At 41.5% G+C, this 25694-nt stretch overlaps 1 protein-coding gene across 2 annotated transcripts; it reads left to right on the plus strand.

Annotated features, from left to right (window-relative positions):
• Positions 1-165: 165 nt before the first annotated feature.
• col28a1a (collagen, type XXVIII, alpha 1a) lies at positions 166-25609 on the plus strand. Of its 2 annotated transcripts, XM_040189405.2 has the most exons (35): positions 166-349; positions 1340-1486; positions 2410-2975; positions 3759-3779; positions 4021-4080; positions 6245-6298; positions 6396-6440; positions 6687-6713; positions 6881-6925; positions 7020-7064; positions 12352-12405; positions 12511-12579; positions 12711-12779; positions 13299-13367; positions 13620-13688; positions 13789-13857; positions 13945-14013; positions 14932-15000; positions 15083-15154; positions 15296-15364; positions 15644-15715; positions 16652-16720; positions 18330-18398; positions 18554-18622; positions 18812-18880; positions 19069-19137; positions 19266-19334; positions 19584-19652; positions 19765-19845; positions 20635-20670; positions 20758-20794; positions 22228-22367; positions 23139-23193; positions 23278-23412; positions 23894-25609. In XM_040189405.2, the coding sequence occupies exons 2-35, from the start codon at positions 1360-1362 to the stop codon at positions 24064-24066; spliced, it is 2880 nt and encodes a 959-aa protein (XP_040045339.2). In that variant the 5' UTR covers positions 166-349; positions 1340-1359; the 3' UTR covers positions 24067-25609. The 2 variants fall into 2 exon arrangements, with proteins under 2 accessions (XP_040045339.2, XP_040045338.2); XM_040189404.2 differs by having other exon boundaries at positions 23139-23412.
• Positions 25610-25694: the final 85 nt, after the last annotated feature.

Here is a 25694-nt window from a genome sequence, read left to right on the forward strand (position 1 = left end):
CGTGATTAGTGAAAAAACGCTTCAAGCTACGACAGTTTGTCAGAACAAGTAGCCTTCAAAATAAAAGCAGCTGGCTATTTGAAGAACTACGAACTGCATCTTATATACTCATAATTGCATGTTGAAATTATGGAAGTATTTTCATATGTAAAGTTCTAGTTCCCAACCACTTTTAAAAAAGACGAAAGATGCAACGTATTCATGTGGAGCTTTACTTTGAAGGGGGCCAATAAGAAGTCTGTTTGTAATGTGGGAGACTTTCCCCGGTGTACTGTGGCCATCAGAACGAGGCACGCGTGCTGCTCTCACTAATGGATTAAGCCGGGGCTCTTATTCTCCCAACACACAGGTATGGCTCCTTTAAGCTTGGGGAACTCTTATGAAATATGTACATCATACTCTTTTAGGATGTTTTATTTTACTTTGTGGTACTTATGGTACCAGACACATGTTGTATATAGAAGTGGTTGAAATGGTGGAAAGTTTAGTTTTGTGGCACTACAGTAACAGCAGCAATTGCAGTTTACTCACATTTCTAAAAACAGTTTTGATTCCAAATATAATACCACCACTTCACAGGTAGAAGTATTATCTGAATAACCAGCAATATGTAGGCATGGTAATTGGCTGTAATCAAAGTATTTCTGTAGCAACACTCCAGCAGTATTCATAATACAATAGAATTATGAATCAAACCAATAATAGCACAATAAGGCTGATAGCAGTAATTGTAGTTTGTGGAAGTAGAAGCGATTAACATAATGCTATTATTTGTAGTAATTGCATCAGTGGTTTTGATAGGGGTGGGTGACATTAATAAAATCACGTTCTGCATATGCGTATTGCATGAAACCCTTTTAGATACTTCAAATGGCTAAAGTAGCCACATAGGTGCCAAAATCCTTTAGAATAAAATAATTAGATGACACAAGTCAGTCCTTTTCCATATATTGACCTTAAACCACAGTATGTATCGCCCCATTTCCCAACCTAGATGCTAGAGCAGCATTATTAGTATAATCGCCAGAACCACCAAAATGTAGTTCTGGCAGTTGATGTCTCAGAAGCATTCAAAATACAAACACTAGTATTAGTATTAGCATATGGTGATACGTGCAGCAGTACTAGTGGCAGATGTATCGAGGTAAAGGTAATAGTGATGATCTCTAACAGCATCTGGAAGACGAGGGGAATCGCCTGAGAGTGATCCTGTCTCCCACTTTTGCCCATGTGAAATTCCCGCCAACCAGTGATAATGTAACCGCTCAAATCTGCAACAAGTCTTCCTGCAGCCTCATTTACCACCAGTGCTGCTATATCCTTCTCTATATTTCTCCAGGCTATCGGCTGTACTAAACAATGACTATGCGGTGGCTCGAAAAGGTTCTGATCCTCACATTGGCCCTATCAAGTCCAACTACATGCCAAAAAAGAAAAGGGAAAGGACAAAGAGATGATTACCAGGTCATCATCAATGAGGCCAAAAGTAAGTGTGTTGAATAGAAATGAAATGTATAATGTATCACCTTGTCCAAAGACTTAGTACATTCTAGATTATTACACATCTTACATTATGTCAAAGCAACGAGCTGTGGCTGTTTACACAGGCGTGAGTTAAAGGACTTCAAGGGGACACATCATACTTTTTTTTAGGTTTGGGTATTTTGTGTTTTTTTTAACCATAAAATGCTTAAATACAGTCGCCATTGATTGTGAGCAATATATTGTGCCTTTTAGCAAATGTAGTTCTCTAGACGTGGCCTAATGAACCAGCATGTACTGTAGTGCCACTTTTTGTTGGTTGGTAAGCACTGAGAGGGCGCTATGCTTCTGGGAAGACACTGTCCAATGAGTAGTTTCACAGGGGTTACGTCATACGGAAGAACCAGAAGTTGCTGCCTCGACAAGAGTGTTTTCTATTTTGTCAAAGGGGTACATTTCTGTACAAAACTTGATCATTAAGACAGGACATCAGAATACAGGGCTGGGGTGTGATACATTATAGCAAACGGCTGTAGTGTTTTCCAGGTGGGGTGTGAATAATTAATTGGCAGAGCGGTATGTAAGACAACCTTTCTGCTCCCTGGTCTTGTATTCTGCGTTTTTCTTGAATACAAGTGGTTTAATATACAATTTGCACACAATCAAATTTCATTGGGTAGGTTCTAAAATCCAACTATTGGTTTCAGAAATGTTTTACAAATGTCAGAGATGTTCCAGGTAAAAATAGTTTTGGATGTGTGAAGGTGGAAGATGGGTTAAGGTGGAAGAATTGAGGCCACTGCTCCCTGAAACATGCATGTGAATGTTCCCTGCAGGAGTTTTAACATATTGCTGCACCAGCTGCTCGGCACTTCTCTAACCGGTAGCTATTAGAATATAAGCCTACTGTGTTGTGGTTTTACCTAGCTCTGATCTGCCCGGTGGAGATCATGTTCATCGTGGACAGCTCAGAGAGGGCCAAATCTCTGCTATTTGAGCGTCAGAAAGACTTTGTCCTGCGCTTCAGCACTAAGCTCCTGCAGCTGCAGTCTGCCGGCTGGCGGCTGCGGCTGCGCCTGGCCGCTTTGCAGTACAGCAGCACCGTGTCGGTGGAGCACAACTTCAGGGACTGGCAGGACCTGGACGTCTTTCAGAGCCGTGTGGCCTCCATGACCTTCATCGGCCACGGCACTTACACCGCCTACGCCATCACCAACTCGACCCAAGTATTTGGCCGCGAGACGTCCTCTAGCAGCCTGAGGGTGGCCCTGTTGATGACGGATGGAGTGGACCATCCACGCAGCCCCAGTGCTGTGACAGCTGCCTCCGAGGCCAAGCGGCTCAACATCAGGGTGTTCGCCATCGGGCTGTCGGGCCCGCAGAGGGACGACTCCATGGGTACGAAGCTAAGATCCATAGCCAGCGCCCCCCCGCAGCAGCACATCCTCAGCCTCGCTGACAGCCAGCTGGATGACAGGCTCTTCAATGAACTGGTCAGTTGCGTCTGTGTCAGGGTTGCATTTGTGCGTGAGTGGGGAGCATGGTCGTTCTCCAATCAGAGGGTTGTCGGTTTGATCCCAGGCCTGGCTAACCTTAACCCTTAACATTGCTCCTGTAGCTGTGACACAGTGTGTGAATGTTAGTTACTGATGGGCAATTGGCACTGTGTATGGTCATCAGTCATCAATGTCTGAATGGGTGAATGATGAAATGAAGTGTTAAAGCGCTTTGAGTGGTCGGAAGACTAGAAAAGTGCTATACAAGTACAGTCCAACCATTACTGGTTTTGTCACATGCCGGAGTTGCAGATACTCAGAAACATGTTTAGAGAAGAAAAATAAAGAATCATTCTGCTAAATTGACTGTACCGCAATATAACAGAGTTATGAGTGGACTTTTACTGCACGTTCCCAATAGTTGATAGGTTTACTTTAATAACGTTTGTCTGCCTATACCAACATTCCCAGTTAGAGAAAGGGTACTAGGTAAAGCCTCAGGTTATTTCCTGTAAGAGAATTTGGTCCATTAGTCCTAGTGATTTGCTTTGGGATAACTACCGCATTTATTTAGGGTTTAAGGCAGGTTCAAAACATTAAGTAGCACTGTTATATGAGGAGTTTGTAAGACATAACGCAAACAAATAAAACATATTTTGTTTAGAAGAAATGAGACTACCTCTGAATATAATAAATATGAAATATCCGTACTTCTAATGTTAAATATCACAATTTCTGCAGAATTGGACTATGAGTGACTGTTGCTGTTTTTTTTTTCAGAACTCAATTGTCAAAATGGGGGTAAGTATTCTGTGGTGTTTAATTTATACAACTTTATCACTGTCCTTACAAGTGGATGAAACTAATCTCAAAATGAGATGAAGAGTAAAAAAAAAAACTTCCACAAACCACAATATTAGTCTTGAACCTTTTTATAAAGAAATACCAGGTCAGCTTTTTCATTTTCATTCATCCTTTAAAAATTTTTTTTTTAATAATTTTTAAAAATATTTTTGCTTTCTACCCCATGCCTTTATTTCAGTGCCCTCCGCCAAAGAACTGTCTGTGTGAGCGGGGGGAGCGGGGTCACCCTGGAAGCACGGTAAGTGTGTTATAGTACTCTCCTTGACTGTAAATGATCATCATGATATGCTTACATCTGTCAGAACTCATTCTATGTTCGTTTTTCCCAAAGATTTGAATATGTATATCGCCATTTACTTCCAGTTATTGTTGTTTTATTCCAACTAGCGTAGATGGAGGGATGGATGGAAGGATGACCTGTGTTTATCTGTGCCGGAGTTCTTGATACATGTTTTTTAAACGGAAACAACTAGTGAGCTATAACTATATATAGTTTTACCCAACTAATTAGATGACTAACAAAAAATGTGCAACTGATCGTAATGTAATTTAACAGGACAAACAACAATGAGATGTGAGCCACTATAAAAAATACACCCAATTACTGTATATCAAAACATTATAAATCTGATCATTTATCTGAGATTACAAATGTATTTTGGACATTTGAAAAAGCCATTTCACAATTGTGAAGTTCGCCCAGTAGCTTCTCCCTGCACAAATAATACAGTTCTGAAATTTTTACGGTGTGTGGCTTTGCTGTCAAAGCAGGTCACAACTTCTCACTGAAAAATGACTTTTTGCCAATGAACAGTTGAGTACTAAAATTACTAAAAATATGACATCGTCATTATTGACTCATTATTATACAGTAGATGTAGAGGGATTGTGATTCATTGCACTTGTTTAAAGATGTTTATTTCCAACAACACAAAATATACTGTATAATGCTGGTAAATTATGGTAATCTGCTGTTATTGTTGATTGGCGGCAGTAACTATTTACTTACGGCATTGGCTGTTCATTTACATGAAAGGAATAAAAAAATAAACAAATATGTTGCAGTTATTATGAAATACTGTTAGAAACAGTTAAGAATCCACAGTGAAATTTACAGCAATTTGTTAGTGTGAGCTTTCATTTCAACATTTTTCACAAGACACAAATAGGGCCATATAGAACAATATAAAATGTCCCTACTCCTTACTCAAAGTCCCCAAACTAACTTTTCTGGATCTCAACTTCCTGTGGCATGGTCTTCGTGACTCAACTGAGATGGGGCTGTTGATATGTGAGCTTATTAGCCCTTATGACTACATACATAACACCTTTGTGCCTTACTACAACTATGTGGATATAGATGTATTGCCACACCGGAGTATCATCCTTAAAAGACCCTGAATATCTGGACTAGAAATTGTTTTGTAACACAGTGTTGGATCAGTTGGACAGAACAAGACAGTCCCCCCCATACCTGGGGTACTTCACGTTGATCTATTCCCCTGGAGAAAACCACATTTCTTCAATCAGTAGTGGGAAGGACCTGCTGTCCTGGTCTGACATCCTGCAGACCTTTGGGCATTGGGACAATATTTCCAGTCTTCTGAAAAAATGTTGGCATTATACATTGTACTACAAACCTCAAACAAGTTGAAGGATTACTTTCAACATGCAGTCAAAGCAAGTGATAAGGTATTTGAGCAATCGTAATTTAATGTTATGTGTTTTAATAATAAGTAGGATACAACATTTTTATTTTAATGATATTTTTTTCCAACCATAACAGAGTATTTGGTTGCCTAAATGTAACAACATTTTGCGTTTCTTCTAGCTGGATACAAGGTGGACATTCAAACATATTTTTGGTTCCCAAGATTTAGGATCTCAACATAACCCATAGTTTTTCATAAAAGCACAATTGCCATCTCTACACCAGGATACTGCCCAGCTGTGCTGGTGTCTGCTGGCTTCAGGTTGTCAATCACTTCCTCAGCCACACAGAGAACAGTAGGCCTCACACAGTGGCTTGTTGACTCTGAATAGAGAGGGTTGTCTGGGGGGGTGTCTCGCCTCCATTCAAGATCTACCTGGAAAAGATGTGACAGAGTAGCAAATGTTTCCCCCAATGTGTAGCATGTAGTGGCGGGGCCCAGCTGAAAGTAATGTTTTCACTGTTAGAGAGGCACAGGAAAAAAGGTCAACGAAGGGAGATCAGGCAAACATAGGCTGAGAAGATCTGAGAACCTGCTGCACCGAGGTGCACGTTTATGTTGCCGGGGGTTACAGACAGGTCGCACTGACCATGCCCCGTTTCACCTTTGCCTATACATACACAGAGTGACACCTAAAGAGGGGCCCAAACATTCTCATTGGGCAAAATTGCTCCCTATTCTTTCATCTAGGGTAAACCAGGCGAGCCGGGGTCTGATCGAGCTCCGGGTCCAATGGGATCTCGTGTAAGTCCCTATTGTCTACCATAATCCAGCCTGGATACTGAGAGAGTACATGAAATTTTGTTTGATGTAATGTTTTGTCCTGGCTCGGTCACTGCAGGGGGAACCTGGCATTAACGGACGTCCAGGAATGGAGGGCCTTGAGGTAATCATCCAATCACTTTTACACATACACATATTCATATTGAAAACAATACAAATTACATAAAAACAGGCAGAAAAGGTAAAGGCAACATTTACGTAGGTTTCCGCTGTGACTCCGGCGACCTCTATCTGATGACAAGAATGGGAAATGTTACTGGAAACAGCTTTTTTCACCCAAGAAATTCCCTTTTTCCAGTCTCTATGCTAAGCTAGGCTAATCACCAAAATGAAAATCTTTTTTCTTTAGGGTCGAACGGGCATCGAAGGGGAAAAGGTATGTATTATTCATATTTTTGAGAACCTTTTTACCATACTATCAGTACGGCTGTGATTTGGATATCTCATTCTTACATTGACAGTAGTTACACACCCTAAAGCTGGCAGACATGATGAGCAGTGTCAGACAGGGCCAGATCATAGAAGCCTTCTTTCACTTTTCAGGGAGAACAGGGGGAATGTGGTGCCACTGGTAAACAAGGAGAACAGGTAGGTTTCAATATTTAGTTAGTTTGAATCAACACTACAACTTTTCTTATTCGTCATGTACATATAGTGACGCTGTATTGATGTTTATCCTCAGGGTAGAGATGGACCCCCTGGCCCCAGAGGCCCTAGAGGAGAGCAGGTGAAGATTTTTTGTTGTGCTTTTTATCCCATTAACCAAGGCTATTTGCATTTATGAATCGCTAAGAACTACTTTGGTGTCCCATTATTCACAGTCTCAGCAATACAACAGAAAAAGATAATATGACGCTTTAGACAAAAAGTCTAAAAATGTATTTTGGTACACAATGTCATAAACACACAATGTTTCAAAAATATTGATCCAAAGTCCCTCACTACTGCTGACCATGTCTATTTGTCGTCAGGAAAGACAGAAATGTATTCAAAATTGAAGATATGTATATATATATATATTGAGCGGATATATGTACATATATATCCCCTCAATATACCCCTGAAATAAATACAAATGAATATCAATTAAGTTCGAAAGTAAAACATGATTTAATTTAGGTTTATGCAAATATATCAACTGATATGTTTTCTGTATTTATTCCTTCATTTATTTAATTCACTATTTATTTCATCACTCAATTTATTTACAGTTTTAAATTTGATAATGACTTAAGTTACATTCAACATTGTATGGGTTTGATTAAAATATGACTCTCATATGCTCTCATACCATTGGCAAACATTTGCATGGAAGATATTGAAAAAAAAACAGTTGACAACAGATGTTTAATTTAATATTCACCATATGTAATACACCCAACTCAGACTTTTTAATTATAAAAACCTAAAGTGAATTTGATAAGTATGACTTCACATCCTCATACCTCTATGTCTGTGTGGTCAAATTGAAAGATTCCACACTGAAACAGTGTGCACTGCAGTGAAAGCCACACACTGCAGGTCCATCTCATGCTTTGCACTTGTGGAATGTGAGCTGTGGATTAGGTCTTATCCCGCTCCTAATGTAGCCTTTCGAAAGCGGGGATTCCAAGCTTGCAATGTTTGGTTGTAGTCTTTGAGCAGTCGTTGTCCCACAGGATTAGGATTTGGGCACATGTTATCCATTCCTTCTCTCCTTAAATGCTCATGCCCCCTTCAGCGTGGATCAACAGCAGACTTCAATAACATTTCTTTTAAATTATTTTTTCAAAGGATTGCTTCTGTATGGAGCTGTGTTTTGCCCCTCATTACATGACATGTCATTTAGCTGACGCTTTTATCCAAAGCGACTAACAATAAGTGCATTCAACCATAGGGGTACAAACTCAGAAGAACAAGAAACAAGAAAGTGCAATTTCCTCAAATAAGCCAATTTACAATTTGCTATAGATGAGTGGCGTTACAAGTACAATTTAAGTGCTAAAATTTGTTAGTCTTTTTGTTGACGTAGAGTCTGAAGAGGTGTGTCTTTAGTTTGCGGCGGAAGATGTGAAGGCTCTCTGCGGTCCTGATGTCTTCAGAGAGCTCGTTCCACCATTTTGGAGCAAGGACAGCAAAGTCGTCATCTAGTCAAGTGTTTTTCTCTCAGTGAGGGAGGGACGAGCAGTTTTGCAGATGCAGAGCGGAGAGTGCGGGTCGGTATGTAGGGTTTGACCATGTCCTGAATGTAAGCTGGACCTGATCCATTCACAGCATGGTACGGGAGCACCAATGTTTTGAACTGGATGCGGGCAGCCACCAGTAGCCAGTGAAGAGAGCGGAGGAGTGGAGTAGTGTGGGAGAATTTCGGAAGGTTAAAGACCAGTCGAACTGCTGCATTCTGGATGAGCTGCAGAGGTCAAATGGCGTTAGCAGGGAGACCTGCCAGGAGGGAGTTGCAGTAGTCCAGGCGGGAGATGACAACAGCCTGAATCAGTACCTGCGCCGCCTTCTGAGTGAGAAGGGGACGTATTCTCCTGATGTTGTAGAGTGTGTATCTACAGGATTGTGTTGTTGCAGTGATGTTGGGAGTCAGGGAAAGTTGGCTGTCGAGTGTGATGCCGAGGTTCCTAGCGGTCAAAGTAGGCGTTAGCACGGAGTTGCCAAAGTTGACCGTCAGGTCCTGGGTCGGAGAATCTTTTCCCGGAAAGAGAAGTAGTTCAGTCTTGTCGGAGTTGATTTTCAGATGGTGGGCGGACATCCACTGAGAGATGTCAGTTAGACAGGCAGAGATCCATCTGCCTGCCCACCTGGGTGTCCGAAGGAGGGAATGAGAGAATTAGTTGGGTGTCGTCGGCATAGCTGTGGTAGGAGAAGCCATGCGAGCGAATGACAGCGCCGAGAGAGTTGGTGTAGAGCGAGAAGAGGAGGGGACCCAGGACAGAACCCTGAGGAACTCTAATAGTAAGAGGACAAGGTTCCGACACAGATCCCCGCCAGGTTACCCGGTAGGTTCGGCCGTCGAGGTAGGACGAGAGAAGAGAGCAGAGGTTTCAAAAGTATTCACATTCATTACTCAAGTAGAAGTACAGATACTAGGGTTTAAAAAGACTTCTATAGAAGTTGAAGTATCAACCCAAGCTTTTTACTTAAGTAATAGTATAAAGTACTATGTGCGTTACAATGTGATCAGAAGGTGCCTGCAGATCACGTGACCTGCCGTTGGGATTGTGGAAACAACAACCACAAATGTATCTAATTAACTTAAACAGATAAAACCACAACCCATTTTCCAGTGACACGAGTCACACACACGTTGTTGGCATTGATGAGGTAGACTGCGGTCTCTCCGCCAGGTTTACTACGTCATGGGGGGGGGCACGCCCCCTGTTTATAATGATGGGAAACACTGAACTGGCAGCAGTCGGTTATCAAAACATCGGCCAAATAACCAGTATTTTCAGGCTTCATGAGCAAATACAGAATTCCCGTGCGTTCATTTCTAAAGCGGCATTAAGACACACATCACTTTATTTAATACGCTGCTCTACTTGCAAGTCGCTGTGCTGTGCCAGACTTTCAATACTCTCATGAAGATGCTCCATGTCGCTAAATACCAACGTTCCACCACTTTTCCCACCCGGTGTCGCTCCGATCTGCCGGCGCATCGCGGAGAAAACCAATCGTGTGTCTGGATGCTAAATGTTTAAACTTCTCATCCAAACACAATCTAATGCACTCTGTCTGGATAGCGACATTTATCTGGATAGGTTTTTTTTGTCTTTGTGTTTTTGAACTACGACAAGCCATGGAGTAGAAAAGTACAGATATTTGCGTGAAAATGTAGAAGTAAGTAAAAGAGTAGAAGTAAAAAGTCGTCTGAAAAATAAATATTCCAGTAAAGTATAGATACCCAAAATTTCTACTTAAGTACAGTAACGAAGTATTTGTACTTCGTTACTTGACACCTCTGGAAGGGAGAGAGCAGAGCCTGTGACACCAAGTTCCTGAAGGGAGGAAATAAGGATCTGGTGGTTGACTGTGTCAAATGCAGTAGAGAGGTCCAGAAGGATGAGGACAGAGGAGAGAGAGGCGGCTCTAGCAGTGTGGAGTTGCTCTGAGACAGCAAGGAGAGCAGTACCAGCACAGTTTAGATCATACAGGAATGGCCTAGTTTGAAGTTCTGTGGCTTACAGTTATCCTTCATGGAGTCTAGGCTTCACTATAACACGTGCAGATCCCCTTTTCGGTTTGAGAAGATAGTGAAGGCAGGATCTCCATGGAAGAAGAAATGTCCCCTCTGGCTACTACACATGACGTGATGGTATCTTACTCTACCCTAACTTAACTAGACTAATGACCAACATTTTAACTCAAGCCATGATACTGCCTCAAACCATCCACTTTAGAACCTAAATGTGACTAAACCTTAACCATAGTCAATCATTCGTCAGCTTTGTTTTTTAGTGGGGATTTGTATCAGCCCGGGAAGACACACACCACTGAACACTTGTGGACCCCTCAAATAGAATCAGCTTATATTGCTGCAAAAACACAGTATATACAGTAACAAGGAACATACAAAATAAATTAAGAAAAGGGATTACACCTGGTTTACTACTTGCAATATTTGAATAATTTCTGTCATTGGAATTGAAAGAACTGTACATCTTTTACATTAATTATTCTGTATATCCTGTGCATGTTGTAGCATTTTTATCCAAGCACAAATCGTATGGGCGGCACGGTGGTGTGGTGGTTAGCACTGTCGCACTCCCACAGTCCAAAGACATGCACTGGGGATCAGGTTGATTGGTAACTCTAAATTGCCTGTAGGTGTGTGGATGGTTGTGTGTCTCTGTGTTAGCCCCGTGATTGGCTGGCGACCAGTCCAGGGTGTACCCTGTCTATTGCCCGAAGTTGGCTAGGATAGACTCCAGCCCCCCTGTGTGCAGGATAAGTGGTTTGCAGATTGATGGACAAATCTTACTTTGGACATTTGAGAGAACAATTTACAGTAATACGATCTTAAATTAGGTAATCTATCTATCTCAGTCAACATGGAGGTCTGTTGCTAAACCTGAAGGAGATGGAAGTTGACGTGCGTTGCTGGCTTATGTACAAAAGTACACAAAAAATGACTTTTCATAAGATATCATACCAACTGTTGTATATCATACCTACTTTTCTAAGAACATCAATACTTTTTTAAACATCAACAATATTTAAATTGGGAGAAAAATCTCATCACAAATTATCAGAATTCTGATTTCACAAAGTGTCCACGATGTAGGACCACTTGTTCACCATGTGATGAAATACTTGATATTTTACATATATGATTCCCAGCCATGCTTTGCTGACTTGTTCATGATGCAGGATTGTAATGTTAGTGGATTTCTATCCTTTGAGGACAGCTAGTGTCTGACAGACGGCTTACTCTGGACAAGGCCACTGCTCTTAGACTGCTGCAGAGGGCGCTCACCGCTAGCCGGCCAGTGGCACCCACTCTGTTTCCAATGTTTTACTTGTTGAATATATTTGATATGTTTGAATAAAAGTTGCATATAAACATGCTCTGCCCTCATCTCATCTAGTCAGATAAGATTAAAGACTCTAGGTTTGAAAAGGAAATCAATATGGGGTTGAAGGAAGGTTAGAAAGAAATTAATTCACCGGACATCTGAAGGGTTGGATTGTGGGTGATCTAGGAGTCACGTTTCCACTAGAAAAATGTGTGGAATAGAGAAGGATTGTGATTCTCCACCAGTAATGCACATATAACATATGACCATGTACAGTTGGGTGGTACAATCAAACACACTTTCAGAAAGAACCACAGGCACCCGGGGTCAATGGAGCATACTTCCCAGAGACCAGACTGCAGAACTGAAAAATGAAAACAAAAACATATGTTGTGTTACCTTTCTTTTAACTCTGAACTAAATGAAAGGGTTTAGTTATTTTTGTAACATTTAAATACTTTAATGCTTTTTATGTTTTTCATTTCCCTTCCTATTTTGTTCCTGTCTCAGGGAGCGAGGGGAGGACCTGGTGATCAAGGTCCTGAAGGGCCATCTGGATCTAAAGTAGGAACACTGGCAGTCAAATCGATCAAATACATCAGTTTGGTCATAGGTGGAAGCTCCACATCGTTAAAGCCCCACTTAGTTAATTCTTCCCCCTCCTAACAGGGTGAACGAGGACTGAGAGGTGCATCTGGACCTCGAGGAGATAACGGCATTGGGTTCCCTGGTCCCAAGGTACGCTTGGGTTTGGTTACGATTTTGACAAAACAAGGAACATTATCCTATTTGTCTATCTGCACGAAGGTTGATGTTTGTCTGGTTTACTTCAACGTTTTTATCGCTAATATGGCAACTATATCTTTCAGGGTGACAAGGGGAACCAAGGAAGACCAGGTCCTCCTGGACCAATGGGTATTGGGGAACCAGGAGCACCAGTGAGTTTACAAAACTAAGTGAAACAACAGAAATATACATTCATCATATTTCTGTGTCCCTAAATGTACTCTCAATTTGCGCATTGGAGATTAGTTTTTCTATTTTGGGACCTGAAAGTTTTATATTTGAATTTGACAGATCCTTTTGAACTTTCTGTTGTGTATCTGTTAAGCAATGAAAATCTTAAAGAAAGTTTATGACATCTGAATTTTCAAATCAGATATGTTCAAACTGTGTCTTAATTTTCCAAGATAAATATTTCACTGCTATATATTCGTGAGCATTTTAATTTCCACATTTAGCATTTAAAATTCACATTACTATGGTCCTACTCTGTTTCCATAGAAATTATATTTAAACGGCAGGTCCACTTAAATCATTTTGTCGCTAAAAAAGGGATCCTTAACCATTTCGGACCTTTTATAATTGTTTGATGATTATTTTATTGCTTCCTGTATACTATCGCTAGTATGATACATCTGTCCATTCAGTATTTATTAATTTACATATGTGTTTAGGGTCCAGCAGGGCCACCAGGGATGCAAGGATCACCAGGGTTTCCAGGTGAGGGTCTTCCAGGATCCAAGGTAAGTTCCAGGACATAGAAACTATTAGTTTACTAAAACTAATATGCGTTTTTATTTTACAATGCTTTATTTAAGACGAGAAACCGTTTCAAAAACAATTAGTTTTAAAATATGAGATGTGACATTTTGGTGTTTTAAAACTAATGAGGGAAGAATGACCAGTTTTAAAGTTCAGATTTAAGAGTCTTAAGAGGTATTGTTTCTCCTGTTCTCTTAACCCAACCACTTAACCTTAACTGTATTTTTTTGCAGGGTGACCGGGGGTATGAGGGTCCAAAGGGTAGCCGTGGACCTCCAGGAGTTGGGCACAAAGGTGATAAGGTATGGCATAACTGTAAAAAATGGTTGCAATTGCGGACATTTGTGGACTGAAAGGCTATGATGGACGACCTGTCTGACCTCTCACCTGTCTGACCCTTAGGGAAACACAGGAGCCCCTGGGCTGCCTGGCATGGTGGGGTTCCCTGGGGAAGGAGTGCAAGGAGAAAAGGCAAAGCCAATGAAAATGCTTCCCCCACCTGTTTATCCTTTAATTGTGTAGCAACTCATTACATTGTGATGTTTCCCGTTGGAGTAGGGGGACCTAGGTCCAGCTGGGCCTTCTGGTCCCAGAGGACCTCCTGGATTGGGTATAGTTGGATCAAAGGTCAGTAGCGGTCATTGCTAGAGTTGACAGTGTGGCCTATTATTTAAAATAATGAGTAAAGTCAATACATTTATCTGATGTTCAGGACAATAAGTCAGCCCTAGTTAACTCATTTACGATCCACGGCTCTGATAATCCCTGTTCATGTGTCCTAGGGCAACATAATTGACACTAATGTATGCATGGGCATGAATGAGAATCCGTACCATTTATTGCCAAGTATGTTACACGTACAAGGAATTTTTCTTGTCGGGATGATGCAAACATTAAACATAAACACACAAACATGTTCACAAGTGCAATCAACAATAATAATGTTCAGATAAAACAATAAAGTGTCCAGTGTGTTAGATATTACATATTGAATAGAGCTGAGTGAATGTGCAAAAATTGATGAGGATAGGGGAGACAGTAAGTGGGCGGTCCTAAGCTTTATCTATGAACTCAATGGTTAGTTAGACTCCTGAGATGGCACCTTGCATAGCCCCTTTCATCAGTGCATGAATGTGAGTGAAGTGCTTTGAGTAGTCGGATACAAAAAAATCTAAATCCATTTACCATTGATTCCCCCCCAAAAATCAAAAATCCATTTACCATTAAATCCTGATATAAAACCGTCAGATAATTTGATTCATCGTGTGAAAGTAAATGGGGATTTCAGACAATTAGTCATCAATGAGAGCCAGATATAAATTGCTTCTTCAGTACAAGAGGTCACTGATGTGGAATTAAAGAATTAAGCAGTCATGTGCTGAAACAAATGAGTGTCCACACAAACATGCGGCCATTTTATCTGAATCACCTCATTTTGAGGTGAAAGTGAAATCATAAGTGCACCGAAAACATCTGTAGCTGTCTCTCATTGAACCCTAAAACTAAAAAGTTAAGTTGTTGTTTGTCATTTGCGTTTTTCCCCAGGGCGACCAGGGTTTTCCAGGAGAGCCGGGACCTCAGGGAGAGAGAGGTGTAGGTGAAAAAGGGCCAAAGGTCAGACAACCACAGATCCCATTGAATTACAAATACGCAGCCAAATGAGACCCATAAGTTGAGTTTATATGTGGTGTTCCAGGGGGAGCCAGGGTCTGATGGTACTGCTGGGATACCAGGCATTCCTGGTGAGGACGGAGCTGCTGGGCCGAAGGTGAATCACACTCACTCTTTCTAAAATGATATGGTCCAATTTGGATATCAAGATATCTAAAGAGTAACCACACACCTGCTCTGCCTTTACTCACATGCGCCACAAGCAGATGATTCAATTAGAAATGTTGGTTTGATCTAGGGAGAGATGGGGTTGCCAGGTCTGCGAGGCCTAGAGGGAGCACAGGGGAAAGGCATCCATGGAGAAAAGGTAATCAGACACGTGCAGCTGTGAACAAATGTTGCTTGTTTTTGTCCTGTGCGTTCTTTTAAAGCTGACAGTTGTAAAAACCAGGACACGTGTGTCAATAGTTACGAAGATATCAAAGTGGTGATTGTACATATTGACATGCCTCTGGACTCAGCCCTACACATACAAAGCTTACTATCTGGATTATTGTATTAGGTTGTATTTATCTTTCAGTTTAGTAGTGCTATGGTACAAGAGTCACTAGGAAGTAACACGCCATGTGTTTGTGTTTCTCCTCAGGGAGAAAGAGGGGACCGAGGGCCAAGGGGACTTCCAGGGTCTCCGGGCCCCGTTGGACCGGCTGGAGCTAAGGTTTGTTGAATAGGTTAGGCTAGGTAGTAGCAGAAGAAGGTTTACTTTAGTAATCCCCAAAGGGACATTCAATTCTTTCACCCCTAGTTCCTATTTTACACATAAACGACGGCAGTGGGTTGCCCACCGAGAAGTTAGGGGTTTGGTATGTTGGTCATGGACATGGACGTGCTACCAGTCTGCACTTTGTTCTTGGTCCGTGCGGGACAGTACTGATCAGCCTCCAGTCCGCAAGCCAGGTCCCAACAGACTGTGGTACGACCGCCCGAGCTTCATTTGATCAAACAACTGCCCTTGTAGGTATGTGAGAAATCCAACACTGGATCTAACACAGCTCTCACAGCTTCCACAGAAACAGCGGTTAAGATAAGGTTGTGTTTAAGAGGTTTGAAGCTCCAGTGAGTCCAGTGAGTGACAGAAGGAAACTTCTTCAAGTCATGTTCAAGCGCATTGACTGGGGCTGGCCCAAATTGGAAAATGTCAAGGGCTCATGGGCCAAATAGTCTTCAACTAGAAACTCCCATGTTCCATACATAATGTATTCAATGTAAAAACAAGACTGCAGGACATTACAGTAGTTCATTGGTGTGCCCATATGTTACAAAAGGTACTCTATTTTGGCTAAAATTCAATTCAGTTCAAATTAATTCAATAGGTAAGTTACCATAGCCCATAGGAATTTGACTGCAGTTTTTCTATTGCTCTCCACATACTTTACATACAGTTTATTTTTTTAACGAATAAACAGGAAAAAGACAAAGATAAAAAACAAAACTAAAACGGGTACAAAGTTAACCTGTACTGATAGAAGCCTTTTACTTTAAGCTACAAAGAGGAAATGGACGTGCAAATATTTACATCCCGTACATGGTTTTTCTTGACACAGGCTTTTATGTGCTGGTAGCTTGACCTTTTCTCACTGACGCATTTGTTCAGGGAGAGCCGGGGAGTCCGGGAATGGTGGGCCTACCTGGAACGGCTGGGCGTGGCTTACCAGGAGCAAAGGTAATGACACAGAGGAAATCAGTTAATGCAAACACACGTACATGAACAGACACCCTGACTGATGACTTCATACCAGTGACTAAGTGACAATTGACATTAGAATGAGTTCGACAAAGAAAGAAACACGGACAGTAAAAAGCAAAAAAAAAGAAAAATTAATTTAACCAAACTCAATTGGAAGAGAAAGTAATAATAAAAAAAATGGATTATTGAGCTTAGTCTTAAATGTCTACGCAAACTGCACCCGCATCAAGTTTAACCCTGTGCACTCACTGTCATCGTGTGTATATACTTTTTGTGTATGATGAGGGATTAGAAACAAAAGTTTTGTGTGCGCTCCGAATGAATGGAAAGCAATGTTCCTGCCCTTTGTCCAGCAATGTCAAGGATTATGTTGCAAAGGAAAAAGTAATCATTACTGCAACTACAATAAAAAACAAACAACTAAAAAATACGGCAATTAAACGTGCAAGATATAATGTAGCTCCAACCCCTCCAACTGGTGTCTGGGCCAAGGTTGTCTGAGTCATCTCTGTGCAAGATTGTTGCAGAAAATGTTACCTTTTTTCACCTCTTTTGTTGTGTGAGACCAACTTAACGGTGCCCTGTTGTCTTCAACAACAACAAATAAAAAATAAAACAGAACATATATTTAGTGTTGCGTTGTTGCATAACTGTAAAGGTCAGGCCACCTTTAAGTGAGCCTGAGCCAAAATTGTGGCTAAAGATGATGCTAACTCTCAAATTATTCAGCAACAGAGAGATGTAGTAAGGTATCTTTGGCTGCAGCAATACATTCTACAACTCAGAGTCAGCATCTTTTCTCTCTGGTTCCTTTGTCTCAAATTCTGTGGGGTTTATTTTGTGTTCTTTTTTACATTTTGTTCTACAATAGAAAATACATCAGAAAATGCCCCTCCCGTGAGTTTTGAAGCTTTGACATGTAGGTTTCTAAAAAGTGTCTTTTGCGAGGACTAAACGTCATCAGGCAGGACACTAGTTCACATTGCGCTGTGAACCCAACACGGACTCCGCTAACTCTCTCAGGGTTTAGAGTGTTCAGACTGTCATGTTAAAATGTATACATTTAAAACATTAAGGATTAAAGATGAAAAAGATATGCTATATTTAATTCTGTCACTTAAGACATTTTTGGCATTAAGTATGTGGGTCAAGGACACATCGTGATGGACTTGTGGAGCGTTTTGATCGAACAGGCAATCCTCTGATCGAAGGGCGACCCCACTCTACTACTGAGCCACAATCAACCTCAAAAAATGAATCATAGCTGCAGCACTCTGGAGCTGACGCCCGGCAGGGAGTTAACTGACAGGTTTACAATACACAATGGTCATTTTTCTCCAATATTAAAATTAGTTTGATCCAAACCATTAGTGTGTCAAATGTACAAAAAAATAAGAAACCTTTTAGAAGTTGTGTAACACACACCTTAACACCTCTTTAAAGCAATCTTATCTGTTTACCACAACGTTGTTCATTTCACACACAACACACAACAGAATTTGTAGGGGGCCTATACAGTAAATGTATAACATTTATTGTGTGTATATTATGAGCTTTAATAGTGGGTTAACTGTCCAAATAACAGGGAGATCCTGGTCCCATAGGACCAGCTGGACCTGTTGGAGAACCCGGTGTAGGAATCACTGGGCCGAAGGTAACAAGCTCCCAATATTTTCACCCTATTTGTAAAGATACAGAATCTCTGCAATAAAACCCCCTACTGGTAATCTGTATTTGTTCTAATGTATAGGTACAACACTCTACTGGTAGTCACTCACTATTTGAGCTGCTCTGCCGTTTCTCTGTCAGGGTAGCAAAGGAAATACTGGCCCTTTGGGCCCACCAGGAATGAAGGGGGATGGCTTCCCAGGACCACAGGTGAGAGGAAAAAGTCATTCAAAGTGAGCAGTGCAATCAAAGGATGCTCATATTCAATGCAAAACATTGGACTGTTCTCATTTAGTGGTTGTATGTCAATCATGAGCATGAGGGGGGTGAATGGTTTGTGTTTAGGTAAGTAGAAGAAAGACATGCTTGGAAATGAACAATATTTCCTGTGACCATCAGGGGCTTCCTGGCTTACCAGGACTGCAAGGAGAAATGGGACCGGAAGGGAAAGGTCTGCCTGGACCCAAGGTGAGGTTGTAAAACTCAAAGCAGTCCGTGTGATTCCTGATTGGAGCAGAGACTGATAACCTGTGTTTAGTGTTGGGGCCATGGAAAGGAAAATAGTTGACGAGGAACAAACAAAATGTTATAACATATGTTGGATAGATAAGATGGATATGCCATTTTAGTGCAAGTTTGTTTTGTCTGTGTGTAAGGGGGACAGAGGCTTGTCGGGTGTGCCGGGGCCATCTGGTCCTCCAGGGATTGGACTTTATGGACCAAAGGTCAGTGTGTATGCGTATCTACAGTATAAAAGGGGAGTTACACAAGCCTGTTTCTATTGTTCTTATAAACCATTTCCTCTTTCCATCATGCTATTGGCCTGATAACTTGTGTTGTCTTGTCTCCTCAGGGCTCTACAGGGCCGCCTGGTCCACCAGGCCTGTTGGGGCCTCATGGAGAAGGCATCCAGGGTCCAAAGGTAGACAATAATAACACTTGATGAGACTGGTACACCATGTACTTTAAGGCAATGGGAACGCATTAATTGGTTGGGTACTTTCTTGGGTTGGACCTGAGCCTGTTGATCCATTAGCTTGTCTTGCAAGGATGACCACTGTCTCAACTTAATCAAATTACTCAATCACTCAATGGACGAAGCTTGAAGATGTGAGGATAATACGAATAATACTCTTGTGGTGCTTACCGATTCATCCATCTTTCTTTTTAGGGAGAACCTGGGTTTCAGGGGCCAGTGGGCCCTCGGGGGCCACCAGGGGACGGTCTTCCAGGAGAGAAGGTACTTCCAGTACAGCTACTGTATGTGCCAATAGTTGCATGGCCTTTACGTATTTTCCTCTGACTACCAGTGCTGCTAATATTTGTAATAAAGAGTGCCTCCACACACACAGGGTAACAGAGGCAGACCTGGAGATCGGGGAAAGAAAGGAGACAGTGGAAATGATGGGGAACCGGGATCTACTGGACCTATGGTAACTTGCCTAATCGCACAATTTGTCCAATGATAATAATAATGAATAATAATAATAATGCATTGTATTTATATAGTGCTTTTCAAAATACTCAAAGACGCTTTACATGGTTAAAATAAACATAAAAAAATAACCACGATAACGGTTCTTGTTGTTTGGTTTACTGTTATAATTTGTTCCCGTTTTTTGGTCACGTTTATTTTCCTTCTCGTAGGAAATGCTCTCTTTATTTAATAGGAATGGAACGTTTAAATAAGGGTAATTTTGACATTCCTAGAGTCCAATGAGCGTTGTCAGGCTTATGCCATCATCAATTTATCACCATAGGGATCGACTGGTCCTATACTCATTAAGGTCCTGTTTACTGTATATCAAATATTTTTTTAATCTATACAAATGGCTCGCCAGTGTTTGCAAACGCCAGCCTCATGCAAATGGTTTAGTTGTTAATAACACTTTGTGTGCTGTTTATTTGTACTATCCTAATATTATTGAACAAAATTATGACCATTCACCACCCTTTTTTTAACTTAAATACACTAAATAAGTTTCTATACTTTCCCAAAGTGAAAACATTTTGGTGGAAACCACTGGCATCACAAAGTGCAATGCACAGAGACTTGGCAAACATGATGATGTTCTCGAAACTTCGTGAATTTGAATCAACAAAACTTTTAAAATAATTTAGTTTTGTTTTAAATCAGAAATAAAGTGCAACAGAATGAATCAACAACAGTTTTTCCGAAATACGAGAATGTAGTTTCCTTCCTCATGACTGTGGTTTTACAGGGGAGACCTGGAGAAAAGGGAGAACGAGGACTCACAGTGAGTAAAGAGACTGGCACAAATGACGGTGTTATCTACACTAAAAGGGAAAGCTTAATTTTTTCCATGTTTGTTTTCCGTACACAGAGAGAAGAAGTGGTCAGGATTATAAGAGAAATATGTGGTAAATTTGACATTTTATTGTGTTTCTCATCAGTACATGTTAAGTTAATCATCTTTGCATGGTTCTCATTTGGGTGCTAATGTGTGTAGTACTGTAAATGTGTGTGTACATCCAGCGGACAATACCTTTGCTCTCTTCGGAGCCAGTGTTTGGTTTGTTGCCCCCTATGTTCATATGGAGGGCTCATTCTCAGCTAACAAAAATAAGAGTTATATAAATACACTGATGGAAGTGTATATTTGATTATATTTCTGATAAAAGATCCCCTTATCTTATGATATAATGCAGTCCACTAAAATGATTAAAAACATAAAAGTAGACACAGGGAATTTAGGGAAGCAAGTGAAAGTCGGTGGTAGTCAGTCTGCAACAGCAGTCCACCCAGGACGACTTCAAGGCCGCCGTCCGGAAACATGCCAAACCTCGGCGGGGGCTCCTTCCTGGGCAGTGCCATCCATAGAGCCAACCAGCTGTTTCGAGCCTCGTGCCCCGGCGTGAGGAATGTGGCTGTGGCTTTGATGGACGTGCAGGCCGACTCCCAGGACGAGCTGCAGTTTGAAGAGACAGCAACGGACGCTCATGTGGAGGGGGTTGAGATGTTTGTAATAGGTGTTGTGAGCAGGACCGACCCTCTCTATGAAGGAGTCATTGCCTCCGATCCCGATAAAGGGCATGTCTACATCATAGATGACTTCAGGGCACTCCCTAGTACATGATGCACATTGTCTCAAACAATAGCAACACAGTCTGTTTTGGGTTCACATGGAGCAGAGCGGTTGTGCAGCCTGACAGCAGCAGGAAGGAAGGTGAATTAGTCGGTGGCTGAAGGAGATGTCTAGAGCAGATCACGGGATTGGCGGTTCAATTCCAGCCTTCGCTAGTCCATGTCCTTGGGCAGGACACTTAATTGCAAATTGCTCCAGAATTGCTGTTCCTAGTGGTAGTTACATTGTCCTGATGGACAGGTGGCACGGTAGCCATTAGTGTAGGCATGTGGTGAATAGCACGTACCAGTCCATTTGTCTATTGCATGTATAGTGTGTGTGTGTGTGTGTGTGTGTGTATAATGCATGTATGGTTTACTTAAGCAATAAGGTACGAGAGGCTGTACTTTATCGTCCAAATATGTAACAGTTTGAGTTACATAATTAGACAATAAAGTACTGCCTCATGCTTTTGCTTTTATAATACGGCTACCAGCGAAATTATAAATAGTAAGTAAATCGCTGCCTTTCAGTACAAAATTGTATTAGCCAGCAATAAGGCATTTCGGTAGCCTAGACAAAAATAGGTGACCTGTGACTCAGTCTCAACCAATCACAACGATGGATTTCATCTCCCCGTATTATAAATACGCATTAAAGCGTCTTATTCTGGGTTAAGTACAACCTGTACCGCTTGACAGAACAATGTCATTATTTGTTTTGGTACAGCTCTGGAAGGCAAAATACTGAATCACATTTGTGAGCCGGATGACAGAATGACATCTGTACAGAACTTCGATTCTCCACCTGTGGAAATACACCCAGCAGAAAGCCACTCCGAGGAGTTCCCAATTGAGGAAAGCATCCAAGTAAGGCTGCTTTTATCATTGTTTTTAAAATCATACATTAAAAACACTGTCGACCGCAGTCTTCAGTAAAATATTCAATCCAAGTCAGAAGGTTGCTTATTATTTGACAATAATGAGTCTTCATACGGGCCTACTACAATAGGGGCGGCCAGTTTCTTCATGTGTGACTTATTTGCAAAGGTTGTGGTCCAGTGACATCATGTTCTGGACATGAGGCAGCAGTATCAGGGTAATAGAGGTAGTATTCCACTAAGCTGAACCTCCCCTTTAACATTGTAGACACACTCCACGTGCTTAGTGGAACTCGTGAATCAATATATTTTTACCTCCAACACTATCATTTTTTGTTTTGTGCTAATTAGCAAATGTTAGCATGCTAAATCACAAAACTAACATAATCATCATCGACCTAAACAATCATGAGAACATTTCAATCGAGCATGTTGGAATGCTGATCTCATTTTTCTTCAAATGATAACATTGCTCAAATGCACAATATGTCAGATTTGTTAGGTGTAGCTTGTAAAGTTGACATTCAAAACTGGCGCCTCTCCCCGGCTCAATTGCCTTTAAAAGCCGACAACCCTGACTGTGAATGTAAAACTTTAAAGATTGCTAGACAGACATTATTCAACGTCTAGAGCTTTGTAGAGTGTAGAGTGTTCCGGGCGTCCATCAGTAATTGAGCAAAAAAGTGCGAGTACTTTTTATTGACAGAAGACCTAAAATCTTCATTGAATAAAAGTGTCTGCTCTGAACTCTGCTTCCCAGCTTGAACTCCCAGTGGAGGCAGCAACCACCCTGAGTCCACAGTCCCATGTGTCAGGTGCGGCCGACGAGAGCCTGGTTGATACTACCCTGTTGGTGGAGCCCAGGGAGCAGCTGACCAACATCCTGTTTGCCTCCCCAGGGGGCAGGGGGCCGCAGGGCCCCAGGCTGACCTCCATGGTGGGACCTCAGACGTCGACTGGCCGGCTGCACCAGATTGAGATTAAACTGGCTCCGGTCAGCTCTCCTCCAACCACGACAGACTCATCGCTGACAGGTAAACATACCAAGGGGCAAAGAGCCTTTCTTAGAGTCTATTTTATCGTTTGGATTTTTGTGATAAGTATATTTCCGAAGACACATTACAAAAAAGATGGTTTTGCAACACATAAGGCCAAACAAATGTTGGAACCAAACACACAAGGTCATGCTGGAGGAAATCTTTCTTTTGCTTTTGTGCCCCCTTTTGTCCAAGAATTCGAGATACCATGTCCACATAGTCTTTATAATTATTTGTAAATGTAAATAACGAGAACAGATTCAGTGTTGGGACGTACTTGAGTGCATGTTCATTATTTAGATCCGATCATGGACGATATCTTGACACGCATTCTAATGCCCGGCCCTCAAAGTCAGGTCTAAACAGGGCCTCGGTCAGCGCGGGGGGTTCAGCATGTGGCTGCTCATCTCATCACCGGCTTCACGTATGTTGAAACTGTGACCTGCTGTGAGGTGTTGCACCCTTCTTGTCCTCTCAGGTGAGGGGTGCAGTCAGACTCTGGACCCGGGTTCCTGTCGGCAGTACGTGGTCAAGTGGTACTACGACCCCGAGGCCAACGCCTGCGCTCAGTTCTGGTACGGCGGTTGTCAGGGCAACGGCAACAACTTTGAAACCGAAGCCAGCTGCAGGAGTTCCTGCGTCTACACGTAACGGGCTGTGCTCAGGGAAAATGGGGCGTGTATGACCAACATACTCCATCACCGTCTCCGAGGGACGGAACAGCACCCCCTCTGTGGACTGCTGCAGGTCATGAGGTCATAGAGCTCAGGCGTGGGCCTCCTAACAGACTCCCAGGCCACGTTCACACTGCCGGTGCTCCCGCTTCACTTTGAACTGCTGCACATATATCTGCTCTTATATGCATGGTTCAATATGCCACCCTGATGCCACTAATTTAAATGTGCCTTTCATTTGGTTGATCTGGCTGATCACACAACTGAAAATGAATCAGGAAAATCAAATTGTTAAAGCAAGAGTCTGCTTCCTCTGTTTGGATACCAACCGGAGAGGCAGATTTTTCATGCCAGTTTTACCACAAAATATTTCATGTTTATCTGTGTGAGACAAATATGAAAGTGCATGGATCTCTTACCATTTGTCAGAAAGAAAATAACAGTATTTCCTAATATGAAGCAATAGTTCTTTTTATCTAAACATTAAAATGGGAAACAGCTTGGGAGACAAACATATGTATATGATGATATATATTAGAAAAACTAAACGTGTTTGAAGTCCTTGCTACTGACATAATAATGGGAAAAAGATAATACCAATTCAGTTATGTATAATATACTGGGGAAATGACATTTTTTGTGTGTGTGTATTGAAGGTGAGAAGGATTACTGTTGCCAAACATGGCAACCATGGCAACAGCAACAAGGAAACACACGCCAAAGAACACACATTCTCACCGGTCATAAAATCAGCACATTCCATCCGCCTGGCAGGACCACGGCTTGTGCTCTCAGTAATGCAACTTTGTTCTGGATTATGGACAGTCAGTTATGATATATGTGCCAGTAAGAATAATGTCATGACTCTATAAAGAAAGAACAGGGCGAAACTTCAGATTTGTGGACCTTTTACTTGACATGAGAATATAGTTGCAATGTATATTGCTGTTACAGTTTATGGACCTAACAATGTACAAAACTTTCTTTTTTCTTCTTCTAGGGTACTAAATTCTCATGTCTTGCTATTGTATTTTTGGTCACTGTTTGTAGGCGTTTCTCTAAAACAGCAGTGCATTTAAGGGCATGTGTACACCTAGGTATAATCTGTGTTATTAAAGCGATCGATTGGATGTTTTGAAGTGGGCTCGTATAAGGTACTCATCCATCATCGGTATATTACCTACAGCAGAAAGTGATTGGCACACTCTCTGGGAAACGGGCATGTGAGCAAAGCAATACGCGTTGTGGACCTGACCTTTTAGGCTACAAAAATACATTCTGCTGGTCCACTTAACAGATGCTTTGCTCCTGTATCCCTTTTAACCCAATTAAGGTACACTCACATGTTGTAGCTATATTCATTACTCAAGCGATAGTTTTGTTAACCTTAAGAAAAATCTTGTAATCTCTTATAAGTGTTGTATGGACAGCCACATTTGATTTGTAAAAATTTTTGAAATGTCATAAGCAACAGTAGCTTAGAATATGTTAATTCAACAAATAAAATATAATTTCTTAAAGAGTTTCCATTTTTATACATTATGCGCAAGTCATTTTCTGCAAGTAGAAGTCATGACACAATGACTCTTTGTGAAATCAGTTTTA

This window comes from Gasterosteus aculeatus, chromosome 10 (genome assembly GCF_964276395.1).
Source record: "Gasterosteus aculeatus chromosome 10, fGasAcu3.hap1.1, whole genome shotgun sequence".
Classification (NCBI taxonomy): Eukaryota; Metazoa; Chordata; class Actinopteri; order Perciformes; family Gasterosteidae; genus Gasterosteus; species Gasterosteus aculeatus.